The 22,297-nt window shown below is 47.8% G+C and overlaps 1 protein-coding gene and 1 long non-coding RNA gene across 4 annotated transcripts in view; one reads left to right on the top strand and one right to left on the bottom strand.

The window, feature by feature from the left end:
• Window positions 1-1,387: 1,387 nt before the first annotated feature.
• LOC103163971 lies at window positions 1,388-5,797 on the bottom strand. Of its 2 annotated transcripts, XR_004768380.1 has the most exons (3): window positions 4,864-5,797; window positions 4,644-4,757; window positions 1,388-2,033 (listed from the first exon to the last, which is right to left on the bottom strand). It is a non-coding gene; the product is annotated as an uncharacterized LOC103163971 (long non-coding RNA). The 2 variants fall into 2 exon arrangements; XR_004768379.1 differs by lacking the exon at window positions 1,388-2,033 and having other exon boundaries at window positions 3,585-4,757.
• Window positions 5,798-6,215: 418 nt separating this feature from the next.
• The window catches only part of Gata6 (GATA binding protein 6), a 34,634-nt gene continuing 18,552 nt past the window's right edge, over window positions 6,216-22,297 (top strand). Inside the window, exons 1-6 of one of the 2 annotated variants that reach the window (XM_027404326.2) lie at window positions 6,216-6,480; window positions 7,801-8,951; window positions 12,767-12,933; window positions 16,775-16,900; window positions 18,291-18,378; window positions 18,466-18,569. In XM_027404326.2, the coding sequence (XP_027260127.1) occupies window positions 7,838-8,951; window positions 12,767-12,933; window positions 16,775-16,900; window positions 18,291-18,378; window positions 18,466-18,569 (1,599 nt within the window). In that variant the 5' untranslated portion in view covers window positions 6,216-6,480; window positions 7,801-7,837. Of the gene's footprint in view, window positions 6,481-6,536; window positions 7,166-7,800; window positions 8,952-12,766; window positions 12,934-16,774; window positions 16,901-18,290; window positions 18,379-18,465; window positions 18,570-22,297 lie in introns of those variants that run through there. The other variant, XM_027404327.2, reaches the window with a different exon arrangement.

The following is a 22,297-nucleotide window of genomic DNA, read 5'->3' as shown; positions in this document are numbered from 1 at the left end:
AGGATCTTGTAGTCCTCCTGCCTCAGCCTCTGAGCACAGCGGCTACAGGCATAGTCACCCTGCTTGGTGTCTTAGCTTCATTTTACTCAAGAGTGGACTGGATCAGAGAAGTTGGGTGACTTGCTTTCCTCACACAGGAAATAGATAGTGGCAAGTGTTAGGATCTGGCATGTTAGCCCCAAGTCCTGGGCTGGCCCAGTGGCTCTTAGAAATTCCCTAAGTATATGAGACAGAAGAACTTGCAACTTTCCAAAAGTTTGCAGACCGGAGGCTGACTGAAATCTGAGTGCCCTTTCAGAGTTACCTGTGGGACTTTGCCTAACTGGCTCCATAGAGGTGCCAGCCTCCTAGACTGTAAACACTTTCCAGCTTGGAGCTGCCTCTTCTCTTTCTTCTCCCTGCAATGCATACTCAGTGGCAGGAAGCTGGAGGGCTGTGCAGTGGTAGACAAACCCTTTGGTCCTAATTCTCCGCATATTTGCAACATAGCTGAATGGAGAGGTCATATTTCTGAGTAGTAACTTTTCTTGGTCACTCCCCCATCATTGACTCAAGGATGGCATTTATAATTTAGCAAATCTCTCAAAAACTCAGTTTTTCTTTTCACTTTTTTTTTTTAAAAAACTTCTTTTTATCAATCCCTGCCTGACCTTAAAGGAAGAAAATAAAAGGGCAAATGCTACTCAACAGGGAGGAAGGGCTCAAAGCAGACACAGGTCTAGATCCCATAACTCATGGGATCTGTGCTCCTGGGATGCCAGACACATCCAAGGAGACCTCAGGTCTAGCTCACCCAATGGGGCTGGAAATTTATGTCTCTCGGGAGCAGAGCCACCCTTTGCTTTCTGAGGCTTCCTTTTCGCCCTTTTCAGAGGCTACATAAAGAGGGTGTTTGGGAAGGAAACTGTTTGGAAGGGATAGGAAAAGGGTGCCTAGAAGCTTACACTCCAGCATAAATAAGTCCAGCATCTGCCAGACTGGGGAGCAGACAAGTCCTGCCCACTGACCCCCTAACCTCTCAACCTTCCCTCTTTCAAAGCACTAGAAAACATAGTCTAACCACCCCAGCATAGTCTAACTGCCCCCTCTCAGAGCTCCAGAGCAGTGAACCCTGAGAAGCAACACTACTGGTTTCACTCTCTGAAAGGGAGGTGGTGACTTCGGCTAGCACGCAGCGCTGGGCTTCAAGTAGCCATGCTGGGTGCAATTAATCATGACTCTAAATACTGCATTTGACCAAACCAACCTTGGAGAGTCTACAACCTTCTGGGTTCAAGGCCAGGGAGCAGACCCACCACCATTTCTACCAGGGATTAGAAGCTCTGCTCATGACCCTAGGAAATAAGGGGGGTGCTTCTCTGCTCCTAAAATGAACATGAGGAAGGTAGATAGGCATGATTGGGCTTTGTCTTTATTGCTTAATGTTAGAAAATAATAAAAACGGCAAGACAAGGTTAAATTTGTAATCAGTACTCGACAGTGTAAATGGAGTTCTTAATTGGTCTAGATAACAAAAAGCCGGGGTCAGATATAGAGGGAACCGGCGCTTGAGGCCATCCTGCCATCCATAATGAGAAACTTTGTCTCAAAGGAAAAGGGGAAAGAGGCAAATTTAAATGCTACTTTGGGTTCCCTTGGCTTTGGTTCTTCTGGAACTTGGCAGGAATATTTTAGGTCCCACTGCCCGTGGACCTCAGTGCCCCCCATCCCAAAGGCCTAGCATCCCCAAGCCCGGGACCCTAGATATTGTCTTAATTGCAGCCACAGGTCCCAATGGACCTTTGAGGTTCTGATCTCAGGGTGTCGGATGCAAGCAGGCTGGAGAGGGAGGCCGGCGCCGGCTTGGAATTTCTTTATCGGGATTCGAGAGCCGCCAGTGGCTTCGCTTCTTTAAGCGATCCCAGAGAGACACCTTTCGATCTTTTGTCAGACGTCTTGTCCCTTAATAGCTAAATTTATTTGGTTTAAAGCAGCGATGGGAGACTTAGGGAGGGAAGATCTTTCGTCGGTCATTGGGTGGCCCAGATAACAAGCTTTAAGAGAGAGAGGGAAGAAGAAAGTAAAAAGGTTAATAGCTAAGGGTGGGCCGCAGGCGCCCAGCGTGGGGCTTTTACTGCGACCCTTCCTGGCTACCCCCTTATCGCCACCCTGGCTTACTGCCGCGTAAGAAGTACATTAAGTCACGTAAACAGCGCACAGAAAGGGAGGCCACTGCTGTGACCTTTTGGGCAGGCGCGAGCCCACCTCGGTGCTGAGTTGGCGGCGGCCGGCCGGGGTCACCCGGGCTGGGCGCGCGGGGCAGAGTCCCTCGTGTAGCTTGATTCCCACCGCTGGGGACCGCATTAACCTGAGTCCTGAGGCCAAGTGGGAAGGCGACCGACACCCGGAATTGAGGCGACCTTCGCTCTTCCACCGCCACCTGATCAAGTCTGGCGCGGTTTTGTTTGTTTATAGGAAATTAAGAATAAAAGGGAGGAAGGGAAAGGAAGAAGCGGCTTAAAAGAAAGGAAAAGGAAGGATCAGGAGGGGAGAGAGGGTGGGAGGGAAGAAGGGAGGGACGGAAAGAAAGTCAAGAGAACCCTGGTTTGATGGCTGGCCTTTCAAAATGGGGACACAGCCCAAGCCCTGGACTGGGACACTGGAGAGAATGGGGAGAATCAAGGTGACCTGTATCGTTGGGTGAGAGTCCCCAAGACACTAAGAAACCAACAAGGCTTTATATATGTGTATTTCCTTCTCTTTTTTGGATTGCGTGGGAACTGAACCCACATCCTTGCACAAAAAGTGACTTACCAGTGAGTTATAGCCTCAACCTAGTATTTTTAAATCTGAAGTTCAAACCATGTTTAAGGCAGAAATTACTTGTAACCGCACCCCCCCCCCCACTCCCCGACGTTGGAGCAAACAGAAGCTTCGTGAAACTAACTACAAGATAATGAGCTTGAGTTTGCAAGGCCAAAGGTGTATAGCGACACGCATCCAAGCCCAGGTCTGCGGTGCCCCCCGGAAGCCGAGCGCCACTGAGTCCCCAAACACCCCTTCCGTTTCAGCTACAGAGCCCCCGCCCCCTGCCCAATTGGCTGCTGTGTTCTGGCTGGATTTGAAAGGCGAATGGTGGTGTGGCCCGGCCCAAATAAATGAGCCTAGGGGACAGGCAGCGCCCCAGAGCCAGTCCTCTTTCGGGGTAAGAATAAAGTTTGGTCCTGAGGGCCTGCTCCCAACAGCCCAAATAGCTCCCCGCGAAACGATTTCGTTCAAAATCAGCAAATCCGGCGGGGGAAGACAGGAGGGGCAAGAGGAAAGGAATTGAAAAGAAAGAGAAACAAAAGAAAACATAAAAACACTACAAAGTAACTTCTAGGAGCTATCTGGGCCATGATGGGGACCATCTCCAACTCCTGGGGCCCCTAGTTTGGGGTGCTTCTTTTCCCTGGACACTCCGGACTCTGCTAGCTTTCAATTCCCCTGGAGCGTCTAGCCTGAGGCCAGTGGGACAGCTTTGAAATGTGCCTTTGCCGCGGGGGTGTTGTTGACACAGTCCGTGAGTCCGAAAAAAGCAAACCAGCGTCTCTAGGCAGCTCAGGTTTTTGTCTTAGTCAATCCGACAGGTTAAACAGTTTTATTTTTACATCAACGGACATGAGAAATTATTTCCCTAATCTATTTCTCTTTCGGAAAGCCAGTCTTTTTTAACGGTGAATTTTGTGGCCCTGAAAGGAAAAAGAATAATCTATCTTCCTTCTTTGTTTGGGGACACTACTAAAATATTGGCAATATGGCTGATAAAAATGTGAGTGGGTTCCCGAGCCCCTAGAGCCCGAACGTTGTCGAATCTGTCAATATGGGTAGGCTCCTCACCTCTGTCCCAGCAGCGCCGGGGCCAGTGTGTTCCCTAGGCTGCCTAGCTCTGTTCGGAAAGCAGACCAGCGGAGGGTTTGCTGTTGTCCCAGGAAATTTACGCAGGATAACCCTGAACTTTCAAATAAAAATAACAAATAAAATAAAACCCGGGACAGGCTCGCGCCGGGGCTCGATCTTCCTCAGCCTTGAAGGCCGTTCACAGCCAGGGAGCCAAATCTAGTTAGCCATTGTAAAAATTGCTTGCTAGAGCAAACTTGAGACATTATTTCCGAAAAATCGGATTCAAAGGAAAAACGATGTCCAGAGTTTTAATGAATTGCTTACAAATGATCTTCGCAGAACCCAGTTCTCTTAAAAATGATAAGAACTTACCGAACCACCCAAAACAAGCTGCTGGAACCTGTGGTGGGAATTGGGCCGGCCCGTGCCAGTCTCTTGTGGTAGTAACTTTCGATCGAACACGGGTTAAAATTTAAAGCCTCCGAATCCTACTCCAGCAGCTAGCCTCTCCATTCCAGAGTTTTCTATTTTCAGCCTTTCAGAAGGCAGCCACACTGAAGTCACAGTGACTTGGAGGGTGTGTGGGGGGCACCAAAAAAGGAACGTGGTAAAAGTGACGCAGTTAGACAAGAGTGGTCGGTAGCAGGTTTAAAATTCAGAAGTGTTTGGCCGCAATTTACAACGAAGAATGAAAACGGAGAATTCTCGCTAACTTCCTGGATTCGGAGTCCCCCTCCCCCTTCCCAGCAAGTTCTGTCCCTTCTCCGCCAGTGCACACGTACAGTTTAAGTTAAGAACCCCTTCGCATCGAGGTGTCACACCTTCTCGAAATCGCATTTTACAGCGCACCCATGCATTCATGTTCAGCTCTGCTTGGACCCCTCTCCTTTCTCCAACTGGAAAAATAACAAAAATAAATATCAAACGAAACTAAAATAACAAAAACAAATGCAGCCCCAATGCTTTCCGGATGATCTATAGAAAACACTGACTTTGATTTACCTGGGGCGAGTGTGTAAAAATCCAATCCAACAAGAGAGTTCCTCCTGTTCAGTTCCCTTTCTGCACCCTTCCAGTGTCCAGCTTGTCGGAAGAAATCCTTTTTGTGAGCACGAAGGAACAAGACGTATATCACTACTGCTGCCTGGGACGAGCAGTGCACGACTCCTTGCTGACAGATCCGCACTGATAACCCCGCCAATGTTCGTTTCCAGTCCTTGGCCCGCTAAAGGCCCTATCAGTTTGTACACAGTTGTGATAACCATTTGGAGGGAGCGACTAAGGGGTGTGTGTGAGAAAGAGCGAGAGTCTTGGGGCGGAGGGGGGGGGACGGTGTTTTTCTCCGGGACCCGAGAAGGTACTCTGTTCCTTTCCAACGCGTTATATATGAGTTACCTGAAGACCAGGGAAAACTCAGAACGAAAGGGACAACTGCACTGGCGTCCAGGGACAGCACAGGATTTTAAATCCCTTGATGGTCCCCAGGACCTCATAGATTTAACCTTTCGGTACACCACGACCCAAAGGTTAGCTGGGGAATGTCTTCCTGAACTCTACAAAACCTCCCAGGAATTTAGTATCTGTTTTAAGAGCAGGGCCAAGGTAGGAATGGGCACAAGGGCGCCTTTCCCAGATGACACCCTGGATTTCAAATGGCCCGCACATCCTGAGCATCCCGAAATAGGGTCGGGAAAGTTTAAGGTCGGTCACCAGCAACTGCGCGCGGGGAGGAGGGGTTTAATTTGAAAGGGGGAGATGGGAGGGCCAGTTGGGCACTTTCCCCACTGACATTAGGGGCGCGCTGACCTGGGAGGTGGCGCGCCGGTCCGTTTGCAGCGGCGGTTAGTGCGGGGCTACAAAGATCCAGCTTCTCCGGTGCCAAGTTTCCCTTCTGCCCCGGGTGTGACTCGTGTGTGTGTGTGTGTGTGTGTGTGTGTGTGTGTGTGTGTGTGTGTGTGTGTGTGTGTGTGTGTGTGTGTGTGTGTGTGTGTGTGTGTGTGTGTGTGTGTGTGTGTGTGTGTGTGTGTGTGTGTGCGCGCGCGCGCGCGCGTGCGTGTGCGTGTGTATGTGAACTGGGAACTCGAGGGTGTGTTCCAAAGCTGGATGAATACGGGTCGCCGGCCAGGTCAGGCGTGCTGTTGCCTCTACCCCTCCCCTAGAGTCTCCGAGCTGGGCGCCCCCTGGGTGGATTCGCCCCCACTCTGGGGACAGTGCTTGCTGCTCAGCCCACGCCCGCAGGCTGCCTAGCACTTATTGTCTGCTAGGGCTGCTCACTCCCCTCCCCCTCCCCGTCCCCTCCCCACCAGCTTTTTTCTCCTCCCCTCGGTCCCTCCTCCTCCTCTTCACCTCCGCACCCAGCAGCTTGGTGAGAGCAGTTCCGACCCACAGCCTGGCACCCTTCGGCGAGCGCTGTTTGTTTAGGGCTCGGTGAGTCCAATCAGGAGCGCAGGCTGCAGTTTTCCGGCAGAGCAGTAAGAGGCGCCTCCTCTCTCCTTTTTATTCACCAGCAGCCACTGGCAGACCCCGGACTCGCGCTCTCCCGCCGGCGCCCTCGGCCTCACTCCGCACCCGGGAGCACCCTCCGCCGCCGCCGTTCTTCACGCACGTCGCTCGCCCGAGGTTCGGCTGCTTCCTCTTTAGCTTTCCTTTTCTTCTTCCTACCCTAACAGTCGTAGGCCCTCGGTCCTCCAGTTCTCCGGCCTTTCTCCGGCCGTGATCAGCTCCGAGGGTGTTCCCCTCCTTTGCTCCTGGAGGATTTCAGGGACTCCCAGGTTCCCGGGATACTGAGGACCAGCCCCGCTACCCCTCCCTCCCCATTTCTTATCTGCCCGCAGCCTTATCTCCGAGTTATCTCAGCGCCAAGGGGCGGGAGCCCGTAGTCCAGTGGGCAGAGAAACTTCTTTCTTGCTATCTTGCCCTGGTCTGTGTGTGGGCATTAATTTTAGTGTGGTTATCTCCGATGAGCAGAAGTGATTTGGAAAAGCAGCCTGGTAGAGGCCTGCCTGGCTCCCCACCCCCTCCCTGTCATTCTTCCTGCTCTCCCCTTTGGGGTGGCCTCGGCTCTGGGGCGGTCTCACCCCCTCCCCTCCTGCGTTTTCCCCCTCCTTTTCTCTGCGCTCTGCTCCACCCTACTATGTCCAATTCCAGAACGATCTGGCCTTTCCCCCCGCGCCGGGGTTGACCATGGGGTGGCCCGGGGGTGGCCTGGCCGGCGTGAGCGCGCACGCTGGTGGCTTTGACGCGATCTGTGTCTAAGGTGTGCCATCGGTCGGCCTGGACTCGGTTGGGCGTGACGCTTTGCTCGGTGGGTTTCTGGCATTACTTTCCAAGCCCCATGCGTCTGCCCTGGTGTCCCACGTTCTCTGGGCTGGTGACTTTTTCTGGAGCTCGCGTTGACTCTGGTCAGCGAGGTTTGGGAAGCTCCGAGCAAAAGCTGCGGTTTCGTTTTCGGGGACAGGTTGCCTTTGCTAGCTATTTTCACGCGGGGAACTCTCACAGAGGCATCACAGGAGAGGGGCACGCACCTACCGGGAGGCAGGATAAGACAGCATTGACATACATGAAGCTTTTTTCGTGTCATCCGGCCAGAGTTAGCCAAGCTGGGACAGAAGGAAAACCTCGGCCAGCTTTGTGGTCACTCCCGGGATCTGGCACTCCTTGAAGAGGAAAGGATGCTGTCGATGGGTGGTCTGGGAGGGCGTAGGGACGCTAGTCCTGGGTGACAGAGGAGGGCACTCTGGTCGCCGAGAACCCTGTGGTTGCTCCACAGATTTCATTCCCGGTCTCGTTACCCCCTTAAACACTTGGGAGACACGGGATCTTTAAGGGATGCCCTAAACTGGGAAAGGGAGAGTCAGCGAAGCATGTTGGTAAACTGTCCACGCTTTCGGGAAGCCCACTTTATCTATCTTCCTGTCTTGTTCCTCAATCCCACCCCAGGAGCCAAAAGTCAGGTTGTATCAGAGACGAACAGTGGATGGCCTTGACTGACGGCGGCTGGTGCCTGCCGAAGCGTTTCGGGGCCGCTGCTGCGGACGCCGGTGACTCTGGGGCCTTTCCAGCGCGGGAGCCCTCCTCCCCGCCTTCCCCGATCTCTTCCTCGTCCTCTTGCTCCCGGGGCGGGGATCGCGGTCCCTGTGGCGCCAGCAACTGCAGGACGCCGCAGCTCGACCCAGAGGCGGTGGCGGGACCTCCGGGCCGCTCTCTGTTGCTCAACCCGTACGCCTCGCATCCCTTCGCTGCTGCCCACGGACCTTCGGCGCCCGGGGTCCCTGGCCCCGGGAGCGCCAGGCCTAGTTGGGACGACTTATTGCTCTTCACTGACCTCGACCAGGCCTCAACCGCCAACAAGCTGCTGTGGTCCAGCCGGGGCGCTAAGCTGAGCCCCTTCACGACCGACCAGCCCGAGGAAATGTACCAGACCCTCGCCGCCCTGTCCAGCCAGGGGCCAGCCGCTTACGACGGCGCGCCTGGCGGATTCGTGCACTCGGCGGCTGCGGCGGCCGCGGCCGCGGCGGCAGTCAGCTCTCCGGTCTACGTCCCCACCACGCGCGTGGGTTCCATGCTGCCCGGCCTGTCGTACCTGCAGGGGGCGAGCAGCGGGCCCAGCAACCACGCGGGAGGCGCGGGAGCTCACCCGGGCTGGCCCCAGGCCTCTGCCGACAGCCCCCCGTATGGTGGGGGCGGCGCAGCCAGTGGCGGGGCAGCGGGGCCAGGAGGTGCGGGCTCGGCCTCGGCACACGCCTCGGCGCGTTTCCCCTACTCGCCCAGCCCGCCCATGACCAACGGCGGCGCGCGGGACCCCGGGGGCTACGTGGCTGCGGGCAGCGCGGGCGCGGGCAGCGTGAGTGGCGGTGGCGGCAGCCTGGCGGCCATGGGCGGCAGGGAGCACCAGTACAGCTCATTATCCGCTGCTCGGCCTCTGAACGGGACGTACCATCACCATCATCACCATCATCCGACTTACTCGCCCTACATGGGGGCTCCGCTGACGCCTGCCTGGCCAGCCGGACCCTTCGAAACGCCGGTGCTGCACAGCTTACAGAGCCGCGCGGGAGCCCCGCTCCCGGTGCCACGAGGCCCCAGCGCAGGTAAGGATCAAGCCGAGGTGTGGGGGTGCCGGCCAGGGACTCTGGGGCACAAACCGGGATGGAGCAGCTGTCCACCTGTCCCCAGCAAAGATTTTGTAAGTCAGTAGCAGAATATTCAGGTTAGCAGCGATGCTCTGGGGGTTACTCATGTCCAGGAAAGGGTGAACGCACATCTATTACCTCAGGGCCTTGGGAAGGGTATATATATATGCAAAGGCCTTCATGAGTAGTTAAGAAGCAATTGAGAAATCATGCATTTTAGTTTGAGAGATGTGGGGTCAGAGCTCCGCAAGTGTCCTGGTCTGAGTGAGTGGGAAATGAGGTTCTAGGATTGAGTGCTTTTGGAATATTGGGCTCTTGCTCAGAGAGACACGTGGGCGTATTCAGCCTCAACTGATTCAGTGCCTAGGTGAGGAGCTTCTTTGGACTAGGATGTAAATAGGACCCCCGCCCCCGCCGGCCCCTGGCATCTACTTGGCATCTAGTCCCCTAAAGCAATGGGGGGGGGGTAGGATGAGAAGAGCTCTAGACGAACCAGCCCCGACTTTATACTTAAGGATAGCTGGTGGACCTATCCACCAGGCAGTCTTTCAGTCTTGGCATCTGTTGCTTGGGGTTTGGTGATGCAGCTCCCATCTGGGGGGCAGGGTGGTGACCTTCAAAGTTTAGTCCAAGTTACAGGACACTCTTCTGTGCAGGGGACTATTTAAGTGTAAAGTGAGAAAACAAACTCCCAGCTACCTTGGAAAGACCTTATTTTCGAAAGTGGCCCCGCTGTTAGCTAAGAGCCAGACTTGGTTTCTTCCCCCAGCCATCCTGTTTTAAGACCCCGAGTTCATCCGTAGGTTCCCCCTCCTGGGGTTTTGCCCATTTGGCAACTTCTCCTATAACGAAAAAAAATGTAACTTTTTTGGGGGGCAGTTGGTCAGTCTTAGGAGGAATTGAGGGGACGCTGGTCCAAACTGTCCTTCTCAGGAATCTTTTGCATCATTCTGGGAGCCCCTCCCCACTTCTGTTTAGGGGACAGTCCTTTCAGAACCCCTGGCCCGTTAGACTGAGTGGGAGCATTGCTTAGCTCGTGTTCAGAAAATATAGTGGAGAACCTGATCTGAACCGCGCCTCGCTGTTGTTCTCGGCTTACTTCTGCAGCTTTTATTGCTAGAAGAGAGGCATAGGGAGGACCTTGTTGATGGGCCCTGGTGGCCTGGGGCTGTCATCCTTCCTACCACATAAAGGCTATATTTGGCTCCCAAGGATAGCGACCGGGAGACTAAAATTCCTCAAAGGATGAGAAGGGTGTTGTGGTTTGGGTGTGATGCTTTTGTCTGGAAGGGAGGTAGGAAATCCCAGAGTTTGTGGGGGCAGGATGCCTGCTGCTTCAGTCCACCCCACTGCTCGGCCTGTCTCTCTAAATTCCTATTCTGTACGCTGAAGCCATGCCACTTGACGCAGATAGCTTATGCACAGGCAGAATCCCATCTTTAGATGTTGACAGCAGTGGGTTCCCTTGGGAAATGCAGTTACAGGCACCATTTGAACTTAGCCCATATTTTCCTCAATCACCCCCCCCCCCGAGTCTCAAGCCATTGCAGAGCAGACTTGGTTTGTTTCTCAAGTGTTGGAGTGACAGAGATTTGGGGCCATACAGGTTTTGTAGTCTGCTAAGAAAAGAAGCAGCAACTAAAGCAGAATTGGGTAGGAGGGTGGCTCCAAGTTTGAACAGGCAGGCACTGCTGTTTCTTCACCTAGATAGCCCTCCCCCTTCTCTGCCAGGATCTCCCAGTGTAGTCCTTGGATAGCCTTGAATTTACAGCCATCTTCCTGTCTTTGCAATTATCATCATTTATCATCATCATCATCATCATCATCATCATCATCATCACCATCCACATTTGGAGCAAACACCAAGGCTAAAACTTGAGTGCTGTGCTTTCTAAATATGCACAGTGAAAAGCTCTTGATTCTACTTCCTCCCCCTTCCCTGTCTGGTGGACTGATTTGAAGTAGCTCACTCTGAGAGGAGCTGAGGTCCTCACAGGCCCATCCCTTGGCCTCTCTAAGCTCCCACTGAGCAGGGCTCCATTCCTTGGTTCCAGAAATCACACCTGATTGGAGTCTGTCACTTCCCAGGAGCTCCCCCAAGAAACCACTTAGGATAGAGGTGCCACAACTCCAGCAAATCAGATTTTATAATTGCAGTGTATTTTCTTTTGTTGTTCTAGAATTATTGCTGTCTTGCCCTTGCAGAGAGGCAGAAAAGGCACTAGAGAATTTTATTTAGTTCAAAAAAGCTTTCTAGAACTTGAAATTTTATTTCTGGGGCTCCCCAGGACTATGTTATACCGAGGGTGTCCACACAGTCTCCAGGGAGCCTTTTTTTATTGTTCCTAGCCCAGTGAAGGAGGCCAGACATAGGGCCAGGTTTTCCAGGGAATGCCCCACTCTAGAAGAGGGGCTCTCTGATAGGTAACATTTTAAAGTCAACAGCAAAGACAAATGCCTTGTTTAACTTCAGTGTCCTTGAAGTCCTGAGTATTTTACTGATTACCGTAGTCAATAGTGGCTTTTAGGGCGGAGAAGAATAAATCTTTGTGATGTGTTTTAAGTTCCAGTGTCCCCAGGATAACTTTGAACTCACTTTGTGGGATGTTAGCTTCCTTTAAATCTAAGACATAACTCTAGAAATGAAGGACATTTTTTTTTTTTGGTAAGGTAAAAATTAATGGTGAAAGCATTTTAATGCTAAAACCATATTTAAATATCTTTAGCACTGTAGACACCATGAACATCAGGGGAGCGAGGCATACAGAGATCTGCTGGCAGGATACTCTTCAAATAAAAGGCTAAAGTGCAATGTTTATTCACTTTTATAAGTGACTCAACTGCTTCTTGAAGAATGTCAAATTAGAACATCAAACCCTCTGTAACAGAAAGGACTCTACACAGTAGGCATCATCTGTTTTTACAAAGACTATGAACAGCGTTTAATTTTAGACAACTGATATTATTTCATACTTAATCTCCTTGCAGAGAAATAACAAATGTTATAACTTCTGTTAATTAATATTATTGTTCAATTTGTTTTTAATTAGCTTCAGGTTAATTTCAAATTTCAAAAACTAACCACATGATTTGAAAGATGGAAACCCATATTTAACATGTAGTCTGGAATGAAAAGAGCCATAAAGCCATTTTAAAAACAGATTTTAGATAGAAATGAGAATATTTCAGTGTTAGATCCTCATGACATGAAAATAAAATGTAGTCTCCAGGCTTACTTACTTGCGCTTCCCCTCCCCGAGAAAAACCTTCATTTTCTTATTTATAATTATAATTAATTGATATGAGTGCTAAGAACAGCATTTTTAAATTTTTTTTTTAATGGAAGAAAGGCTCTGTAAGAAGTGTGATGGGCACAGAAAATACTTTTAAAATTACTTAGGTAGCAATAACCGGGCAGTGAGTCCTCCTGGGTATTTGTGGGTTTTAGGGGAGGTCAGCGGTCAGTGAATATTGCACTGCTCTATTGCGTTTGGCAAGCTGCATTTTATAATTAGGATGGCCTTGGTTTTACCTTAGACAATAGAGAAGAGCAGTACGACGACCCCAGTAATCTACAGATCACGTCATTCTCAGGGTCTCTGACTTCACTGGGGTTTTCTACTGGCCCCACGGGGGACGTTGGAGTGTGGAGACAGGGGTCAGTTGATCTACTGCCATCAAGGCCAGAACTTGGGGAGCCTGGGGGCTCCTCCAGGTTCTGGTGTACGCGGGGCGGGAGACCTTACCGGCTCTGGCCCTCGCTCTCCCCACAGACCTGCTGGAGGATCTGTCCGAGAGCCGCGAGTGCGTGAACTGCGGCTCCATCCAGACGCCGCTGTGGCGACGAGATGGCACAGGCCACTACCTGTGCAACGCGTGCGGTCTCTACAGCAAGATGAACGGCCTCAGTCGGCCCCTCATCAAGCCACAGAAGCGCGTGGTGAGTGTCACCGCAGGGTGCGGACCTGCAACACCTCCACTACCCACACCCTCCTCCGGTGCCAGACTCCCTCCCCCCGCCCCCCCAAAGAACCGCTGGCCTCTCCAAAGGCAAAAAAGGAACGCGTGGCTGGTAGCAGTCTCCTTTCCATTCCCAGTACCAGGGATGGAAAACAACACTGGGCAAACTAGAGTTTGCTGCTGAATTGCCTCCTCGGCGCCTGTGCTACCTTTTAATTTTTTAATTTGGAAAAATATTTAAAATTACACATATTCTTGGCTAGTGTACAGAATGAATACTCAAGAAATTGCGGCTGCAGGTAGCAACCACAGAGCAAAACGTAGGTAAGGGAAGGTGACTTGGTTGGTGTCCTCTCAGCTGGTTTGAGAAAGCGAGCTCCCTTTCAATACCCGAACAGCCCTAAAGGAGTAAGTCAGAAAAAGCCGAGCCCCTCTCTTCAGTGGTCAGCACAGCCTAGTTCCCCAGTCCTGCCCTATCTCTTTGGGCATGCCCTTCCTTGGAGAGCCGGATTTAGCTCCTGATTCCTCTGCCTTTTAAATTGCCCCTGATTACGGTGAAAATGTGTTTGATTAAACAGTTATTTTGAAATCTGGCACAGAGCTTGAGCTTCTTAAATTGTCTACTTTCACCAATTCAAACATATTTACCACTTTTAAAATAAGTATGGGGAATTCTTAAATTTTTTGTGATTAAACTCTTTTAAAGTCATTTTTTTTGAGACATTTAAAGCTGAAATGAAAAAAGAAAGAAATCTTTCGTTAACTGCGCCTTAAGGCTAACGTTTGTCTAGCCCCAACTGATAGTGTTCTAAATGCTATTTAAAGTAGATGCTTTGCAATTAGATGCCAGACATCTTAAGGACCCAGGTAATTTATTTAATTGTTATACTCTAATTAGCAGAACAAATGTTATACAAGTTGTTTGTGTTAACTAGATTAGAGCGAAATTGCATCACAAGGTAAGTCTGACACCTTAAGGAGAGGCAATTAGTTTTATGATTGTTTTGCTTTTAATGTATTTAAAATAAAGTAGCTAAGGTTAATTTAAGTGGAATGTGCTTTAAGCTCCTTAGAATTTCCTCAGTTTAGGGTTTTCTTTACCCTTAAATTCAGGATGTGACCCACTCACTGGCTTTCGTAATCCTTCTGTGTTTTGTTAAGAAGAAAGTAATCAGAAAATATTCCAAGGAAGCGCTTGCCTCCACTTACCAGACAAAGCATGAACAAGGAAACATTGCTTTCTGGAGGGAAGGCTTTATTCATGCGGAGTACTAACTGAGCTCCGAAAAGGGTAATTTTTTTCCCAAGGCTAAACAAAAACTTGGTGTACATGTTGAATTACGAATTTGATCAACTAGCAACTATATTTAGATAGTGTCATTTATTTTACACACTTAACAGTAAAAATTGTTACCCACAAGAAAAACAATTCAAATGTTTGGGAATAGATTAGTTTTCCTTCTGTGGCAGGTGTCTTGGCAGTAACCAAGGTCAGCCAATATGCTTTGTGAATGAGTTATAAATGATACCAATTGTAGGTGTGCCACTATCAATTAGTTCTCCTTGTGGGCTTATAGTTTTGGTGGCTTAGTTCTCAGAAAGAGAATATTGAACCCCAGTTTGTTAAGCCAGCAGGTCAGAACCAATCGCAGTGAATTTGAACTTGTAATACATTGCAAAATAAGCGATTTATGGTGTAGCTTGGATTCCTTGTCAGTGAGGAATAGAACTGAGGTCGCTTGTTACAAGGAACTTTTATAACCCACTCACCTTCATTTCACATGTTTATGGAGACTGTCTTCACTTATGATCCGCAGTTGACAGTCATAAAGCTCTTTGTTATAATTCTGATAACAATTTTGCTCCACATTGGCTCCAGTTCCACTGGAACCTGTCATAAATGGCTCGTTCATAAAACGGACCATCCTGTCCCTGTACTAATTTCATATTTATGGAGAGAAAGGAGTGCTCACCTGGAATTTTTTTCTCTCAGCCCCAGAGAAGGTGGAGTGAAAAGCAGCCTAAGGTTTTGCTAATATTTTTGTTGTTTTTGTTTTAGCAAAGTAACTTTTCAAGTAGTTCTATCAGCCAAGTATGTTCCTCTTCACCAAATTCTGGGAATTATTAGCTCTGAGCTTTTAGAAATGTTGTAGGGCTAAAGGGTTCATGAAAGTGCCAATGCTACAACTTGATTGTGATTGTAAAGGATACTAACCTTGACTAACAGGTATGAGCTAGAAATGCAAAATCCTGTTTGATCATTTATATTTGTCTTCAAAGAACTTGGAAACCTGATTCTCCGACCCATAAATAACCAATATATACCCAGCATATCTTTCAATTAATATATATGTATATATGATATATATATATATATATATATATATATATATATAGTTATATATAAGATGTGGCATTGGTACAGCTTGTATTTTTAGTAATTTTAAACAGTTTATATTTGGTAATCTAATTTTTTTTTTGTTTTTCTGGGAGAGGATTATGTTATTTTCACTCCCCTCCCCACCCCTATGTGGGATTTGGAGAAAATATATTCCTTCAAATATGTTAGGACCATAAGGGGTAGCATTTGAGACTTGCCCCGGTGATACCAATTAACTATATGAAGAAAAATTGGGACAAATGAAAGTGAGTTAACCATATACAAGGCAGTGTTAGCATTAAAAGAATGCTGTTCGCCGGGAGTTGGTGGCACACACCTTTAATCCCAGCACTGAGGCAGGTGGACCTCTGTGAGTTCAAGGCCAGCCTGGTCTCCAGAGCTAGTGCCAGGAGAGGCTCCAAAGCAACACAGAGAAACCCTGTCTTGAATGCTGTTCAATGAGCTTGCTATCTTTTGTAAAAACAGAACGGAATTCAGGCACCAGGATGACCATTACAGTGCATTTCTTTACTCAGATCCCCAACTTTTTCTTTCTCACTCATTTTCTTTCTAGTTTTTCTTTATTTTTGTTCTAGACAGGTTTTCTCTGTGTAGCCCAGGCTGGCCTAGGACCCAGAGACCGACTGCCTCTGCTTCCCCAGTACTGAGATTAAAGGTCTGTACTGCTGCTAGCCTGTTCTCGCTCATCTTTTGATAGTTTCTGGTTGATTTTTCTCTACATGTACCTGAAAAATAGATGTAGTTGTCCCTAATTCTTAGATGACCAAAGCCATTTAGCATGTTGGTGGCTTTGATTGTGTATCATATCTCATATTGTGACAGCGGAGTGGGCTGCAGGTGATTGTATTTTTTTTTTTTTCCGAGACAGGGTTTCTCTGTGTAGCTTTGGAGCCTATCCTGCACTCGCTCTGGAGACCAGGCTGGCCTCCAACTCACAGAGATCCGCCTGCCTCTGCCTCCTGAGTGCTGGGATTAAAGGCGTGTGCCACCAACGCCCGGCGGTGATTGTATTTTTGGTATGTTCTAGAACTTAGCTCTGTTTGGGACAACTTGCAGTAAATGTAATTCCCTAACAACAATATGTGGAAACCTGAATTCTTAGAGGAACAGCCACCATGGGAACATGAATGATTCTGTGACAGCTTTGCGTGGTCAATGTACGATTGCTCCCATCTCATCCTAGAACCGTTAATAACAGGTGAGGTAAAGTAACCTCACCTGTGGGATCAAGCACACTAGCCAAACTCAAGAAAGGTTTGCCTAATTACACTTCACAGATTTTGTTCTGAAGGGACATTTCATGTATAATTAACTGGGAATGTGTTCTTTTGTTGAAGATAGGAACATGATGTACATATACAAACATTAAAATATGTAAAATCATGCTTCTTTACTTAGTGTCTTATGTGCTGTTTTCTAGCCTTCATCACGGCGGCTTGGATTGTCCTGTGCTAACTGTCACACTACAACCACCACCTTATGGCGTAGAAATGCCGAGGGTGAACCTGTGTGCAATGCTTGCGGACTCTATATGAAACTCCATGGGGTATGCATTTGTTCCGTTTATGAATACATAACATTTACTATCTAAACTGTATGTTTTCAATTATAAAGCAGAATCAGTAAGTGAATAAAAGGTGTCAAAAGATATGGAAATGAGAAACTGAGAGTGTGTTGTGTGTGCACCGAATCAAATCCCAGCTGCTATCAACTGTAATGTGAGCCAGTCATCTCAGCTACCAAGGGGCCAATAAATCAAATGCACAACCAACCAATGCGATGCTGACCTTTTTAGTAAAACATCTCAATTTTAGAAAATGTAAAAATGAGGCAGGTGTGGTGGTGCATGCCTTTACTACAAGACAGCCAGGGCTACACAGAGAAACCTTACATCAAGAAGAAAAAAAGAAGAAAGAAACGTAAGAACGAAAAGGGTACATTTCAGAATTGATAACAAAATAATGATTACTTCAGACTTAAGCTCTAAGAAATTTGAAATTTGGCGGAAGTTTTTTGTTTGTTTGCTTTTTGTTTTGTTTTGTTTTTCGAGACAGGGTTTCTTTGTGGTTTTGGAGGCTGTCCTGGAACCAACTCTTTTTTTATTTTATTTTATTTTTTTTTTTTTGGAACTAGCTCTTGTAGACCAGGCTGGTCTCAAACTCACAGAGATCCACCCTTGGCGGAAGGTTTTTAGGTTTTTATCTCAAGAAGTTAGCAAATATATCTTCAGTTAGAGTCTATACTTCATTAAAGGGCTATAGACGTTATTATAAATCTTAATCTTAGGTTGGTTTTGAGACAAGGTCTCATTCTATAGCCTAGGCTGACCTCAAACTCACTAGCCCAGGTTGCTGCAATTTTCCTGCTTTAGCCTTTGAGTGCCGGTGTTCTTAGTATTAGCCACTGGCCTCTAATAATAATGGCTCATTTTACAAAGGAAATAACCTGTGTTGTAGGGAGAAAGTATTTTATCTCTTTTAAATAAGGATATTAAAAGTAAATATTTCAGATAATATACATAAAGTTGAAAATATTGAATTGTGTCCATGGTAAACTTCATTTTCCCCTGAAGGAATCTCTATTTTGGGGGAGAGGGGAAAATCTTTATGCATTTAGAATATGTATGCAACATTTATGTATTAATAAATATCAACATATATATGGATGAAATTTATACCAAAGTCTTTAATTAGTTTAAAGCTGGAGATGTAGCTCAGTGCCCTTTCCTAGCTTACCTCAGTCCTTAGCACTGAGAAAATGAAGATACATGTCCTGTGGTACTGGAGATGGAACCTATGGCCTCAGGTAGCACAACAACCGTTCTGCCACTGAGCTATATCCCAGATTCTTTGAAAAGAGGGATTTTAGTACTAAAATCACATCTTTTGTGCTTCCTTCAGTATAATAAAGTAGGTCTTTTGTGAACATTTTTTTAGGTGCCTCGACCACTTGCTATGAAAAAAGAAGGGATTCAAACCAGGAAACGAAAACCTAAAAACATAAATAAGGCAAAGGCTTGCTCTGGTGAGTATAATAAAATGCTGTTTTATCCGGCAAGTATTTTCCAGCTTTGACACAGAGGTAGATGTACTCATGGCTGGTCTCTTGCAGGTAATAGCAGTAACTCTGTTCCTATGACTCCAACCTCCTCCTCTTCTAATTCAGATGACTGCACCAAAAACACATCTCCTTCAACGCAACCGACAGCCTCCGGGGTAGGTGTGAAAGGCTGGGGGCTCAGGAGAAGACTGTTTTACATTAAATTATCTTACATTTTTATCTTATCAGCAGTATAATAATCTGAACCAACAGTTTAGTGAGCTGGTCCCTAAGAAGAGTTTTTAGAGGAAATTAATGTTTGAATGTCAACAAAACAGCACTTAAGTACTTTACAAACCTCTTGATTAATATCCAACATTTTTAGTGGTTATATTAGTCTCAGAAAGTGTGGAAAAGACTCAGATTGATTTATTTACACCCCCTCCCATTATTTTGTTGTCTAAGACAGGGTTTTTCTAGCCCTGACTGTCCTGGAACTCTCTCTTTGTAGACCAGGATGTCCTCAAACTCAGATCATCCTGCCTTTGCCTCCTGAGTGCTGAGGTTAAAGGTGTGTGCCACGACTGTCCCAGGTACTCTTCCTTCCTTCCTTCCCGCCTTCCTTCCTTCCTTCCTTCCTTCCTTCCTTCCTTCCTTCCTACCTTCCTTCCTTCCTTCCTTCCTTCCTATCAGTGGCTATGTATCCTTAACATAGATTACAGAAATACATGGGGACATGTGTCACCTCCAGCTTTAGTTTTTCAGATCCACAGAAGGCAAAGGTCTTGGGCTGTGGTCCCACTGCCCTTCCTGTAACCTGTGCCCTCTTGCTGGGAGACCTTGCTGCCTTGCAGTGGTTGTTAATTCTGAAGAGTTATCTCAGCACCATGACAAATGATGCCTGCTGTTTTTTTTTTTTTTTTTTTTCCTGTCCGGGAACTCAGTTTTACGCAGCATTTTCCCACTTTAATGTCTCTAATCCCCTCCCCCTCAAGCCCTCAGTCTGAGTCCCACCAGGGGGTTTTTATTTTCAGGCAGGACACATGAGGTGATCACAGTTGAATTTATCTGAGATATACCTCCAGCTCTAAGGGACTCTAAGCCAAGATCTTTCTTCCCTTTCAGCCAGGACTAGACTAGGGACAAAACCTTTGTTTACCTAGTAGCTGTAGGCTATGTTTAGTTTGGCCCTGGGTTGTTTAGGGTACTTCAAAATACTGCAGATTTCTAAGCCCCACCCTGGATTTTTTCAGTCAAAACTTCTGGGTGTGGGACCTAGAAATTTGTGTTTCCATACAACAGCCACCGGTGAAACTGAAAGTGTGCCCTGGAGGTGTTTAGGAACTGCAAATGGGCTTTCTATTTTGGTTTTACCACAGTCACAAACCCAAATTAACATCTTTAAAACAGCATTGCATATTGTCTCTTTGTGTACCAAATTCCTTTAATGAAAACAGGTTTAAATAATCAAACATTCTATACATGTATGGCATTGTCAAAGGATTAAGAAAATTGTAACTGGCATCTAATGCATTCCTATAAATATTTGTTGAATGGACACAGTGGGAGACTAACACTAAGATGACCAAAGCTTTTCGTTTTTATATTGGTTTGAGATAGGGTTTCTGGGCCTGTGTGGCATAGAACTCTATTTAGATCAAGATTCTGCAAAGAGGCCCACCTGCCTCTGCCTCTATTGGGAGCTCACCTCTAAGGTGAGAGCCATGCTGCTCTCAGCCTTCAGCTGGTTCTGCTTGTTGCCAATGTTAGGTTAAAAACTGTTTTGAGCTTTTATAAATGTAAAGGGTAGTGTGTGTGTGTGTGTGTGTGTGTGTGTGTGTGTGTGTGTGTGTGTGTGTGTGTGTGCGCGCGCGCGCGCGCTTGCGCTTGCGCTCGGATGCATGCCTCTGCGTGTGTGAGCACGTGTCTGTAGTATTGCATCTGTGCATGATATATGTGTGTGATATTCATGTGTCCACGTGTATGTATGCCACTGCACACATGTGGAGATCAGAAGACAGCTTTGTGGAGTCTGTTCTCTCTACCTTCATGTGGGCTAGATGGTAGAATTCAGATAGCCAGACTCTTAGCAGGTATTTTTACCTGCTGAGCCATCTCTGGCTGCTGTATAAATTAAACTCGGGTGTTGCATGGGACTCTAATCATATAAAGTGGCAAATAGATTTTGTTTTTGCTGGGAAATGGAAAGTTAAGATTATTTAATCCTGTTCCTCCTCCTGCCCCCAGTCCTCAGATTATGTAGCTAAATGAGGCAAAATGATGTTTTGTTTTTTCTGGGGTACTAAGGAGCAGCCAGGTTTGGGACCACTGTCTGTGTCTTATGCAAGGCCTCTGTGTTAGCTTGGGGAATGGAGCTATTGAGTGAATGGAGTCGGGTTTGCTCTGTGCTTTTGTGATGTAAAAATTCAAAATTGCTCTTAATAAATCCAATCTGTTGCAAAGAGAATGAGAAGCCGAAAAAGGAACCACACTGGCTGAGGGTCCTAGGGACTGGGCTGGTTCTAGGCTTGCTGTTAGTGGTTTGGGCTCATTGGAGGAGAGACCAGCCTCCTAGAGACTGGGAGGTGGAGCAGTGTTTTTAGTGTGGACTCCTGAGAGGCCCTTTACAAGGCTGCAGATCTGCAAGCTCTGAGCACTGAAACCTCCATGGGGCCTGGAGCGCCCCAAGTGGCAGCTGCAGCCTAGGACTGAGGGGTTTGGAGCTGGTTGGCAGCATCTCCTACCTGCCCTAGTTGGGGTTGCTCTTGGCTAGCCTCCTGTAGAGAGTACCGGGATGCCACCTAGGCCAGCAGGTTTTGTTTTCGTGGCGACCCTGCCGTAGCTGCCCCCATAAGCTGCCCCTGACTTGGCTGTGAGGAACCAGACCTTCCTGGTAGCTGCTGTACTGCTGGCCACCTTTGGCTATTGTTTTACTTAAAGAGGAGGCTAGGGTACTTTCTCCAGACTATTCCCAAGGAGGGCTCATTCGCACTTCTGGTCCCTTAGCACTTTCCAGTACCTTCTCTGACTGTGCTGAACTTTTGTGTGTGGGAGACGAGTGGTCAGTGTGGCAGCTGAGCCTCTGTGGAGAGGATGTTGGGAGTCACCTGTGAACAGCTGGCAGAAGGTGTTGACAGAAATGTGTCCTTTCCCCATCTGGGTCATGTGTCTGTTGGTAAGTAGCTATACCTCTGACCGATCCACTACAGATCCTATGAAATATTATAGTTGAAGAGAACACGGGATCACCATACAAGGGTGTCTGATATTAGAAATATCAAACGAATGAATCACCCCCATTGATTTCCACGGCTGCCTGTGAGTATTGATATGGTAAAAAGTTCACTGCGCTGATGGTGGAGGAGGAGGAGGAGGTCATAACAAGACTATGGACTATGAAATGAAGGGAAATCTCAGGCAGTCTCCATAGATGTTGGGCTGGAGCCACAGTCCCGCTACTGAGAGATGCAAAGGGCATTCTGCCTTTCTTTAGTGATTATGCGTTACAAGAAGTCGAACTCTGTCACTGGGCTGTGGCACCCTCAATCCTACCCATCTTTTCCTTAGTCTCCCCTTAGGAAACTAGTGGTGGCAGAAATGAAGGCATTTCTAGCTAGCTTCTTGGGCCATTTACATGGGCACCAGTTTCCTGGGTTCTCTTGGCCAAGGGGCCTCAGGACCCAAGGGACAGTGAGGCTGTCTTATCTACTGCTGTAAACACGAATCTAGGTCCTTTCCCAACATTGACAGTGTGGGAAGCAGTCCTCTGGCACTCTTTGAGATATTTAATGTAATTTATTGTTACTGTGTGTTTCTGCTGTGTATGTGCCCATGCTATGGTGAGCATGTGACTGTCAGCACAACATTTGGGAATCAGTTCTCTCCCCTGGGTAGTCGGGCTTGG

This window comes from Cricetulus griseus, chromosome 2 (assembly GCF_003668045.3).
Source record: "Cricetulus griseus strain 17A/GY chromosome 2, alternate assembly CriGri-PICRH-1.0, whole genome shotgun sequence".
In the NCBI taxonomy this organism is placed as follows: Eukaryota; Metazoa; Chordata; class Mammalia; order Rodentia; family Cricetidae; genus Cricetulus; species Cricetulus griseus.
The sequence above is the reverse complement of the archived record's forward strand: the minus strand, read 5'-3'. Positions and strand labels throughout refer to the sequence as shown.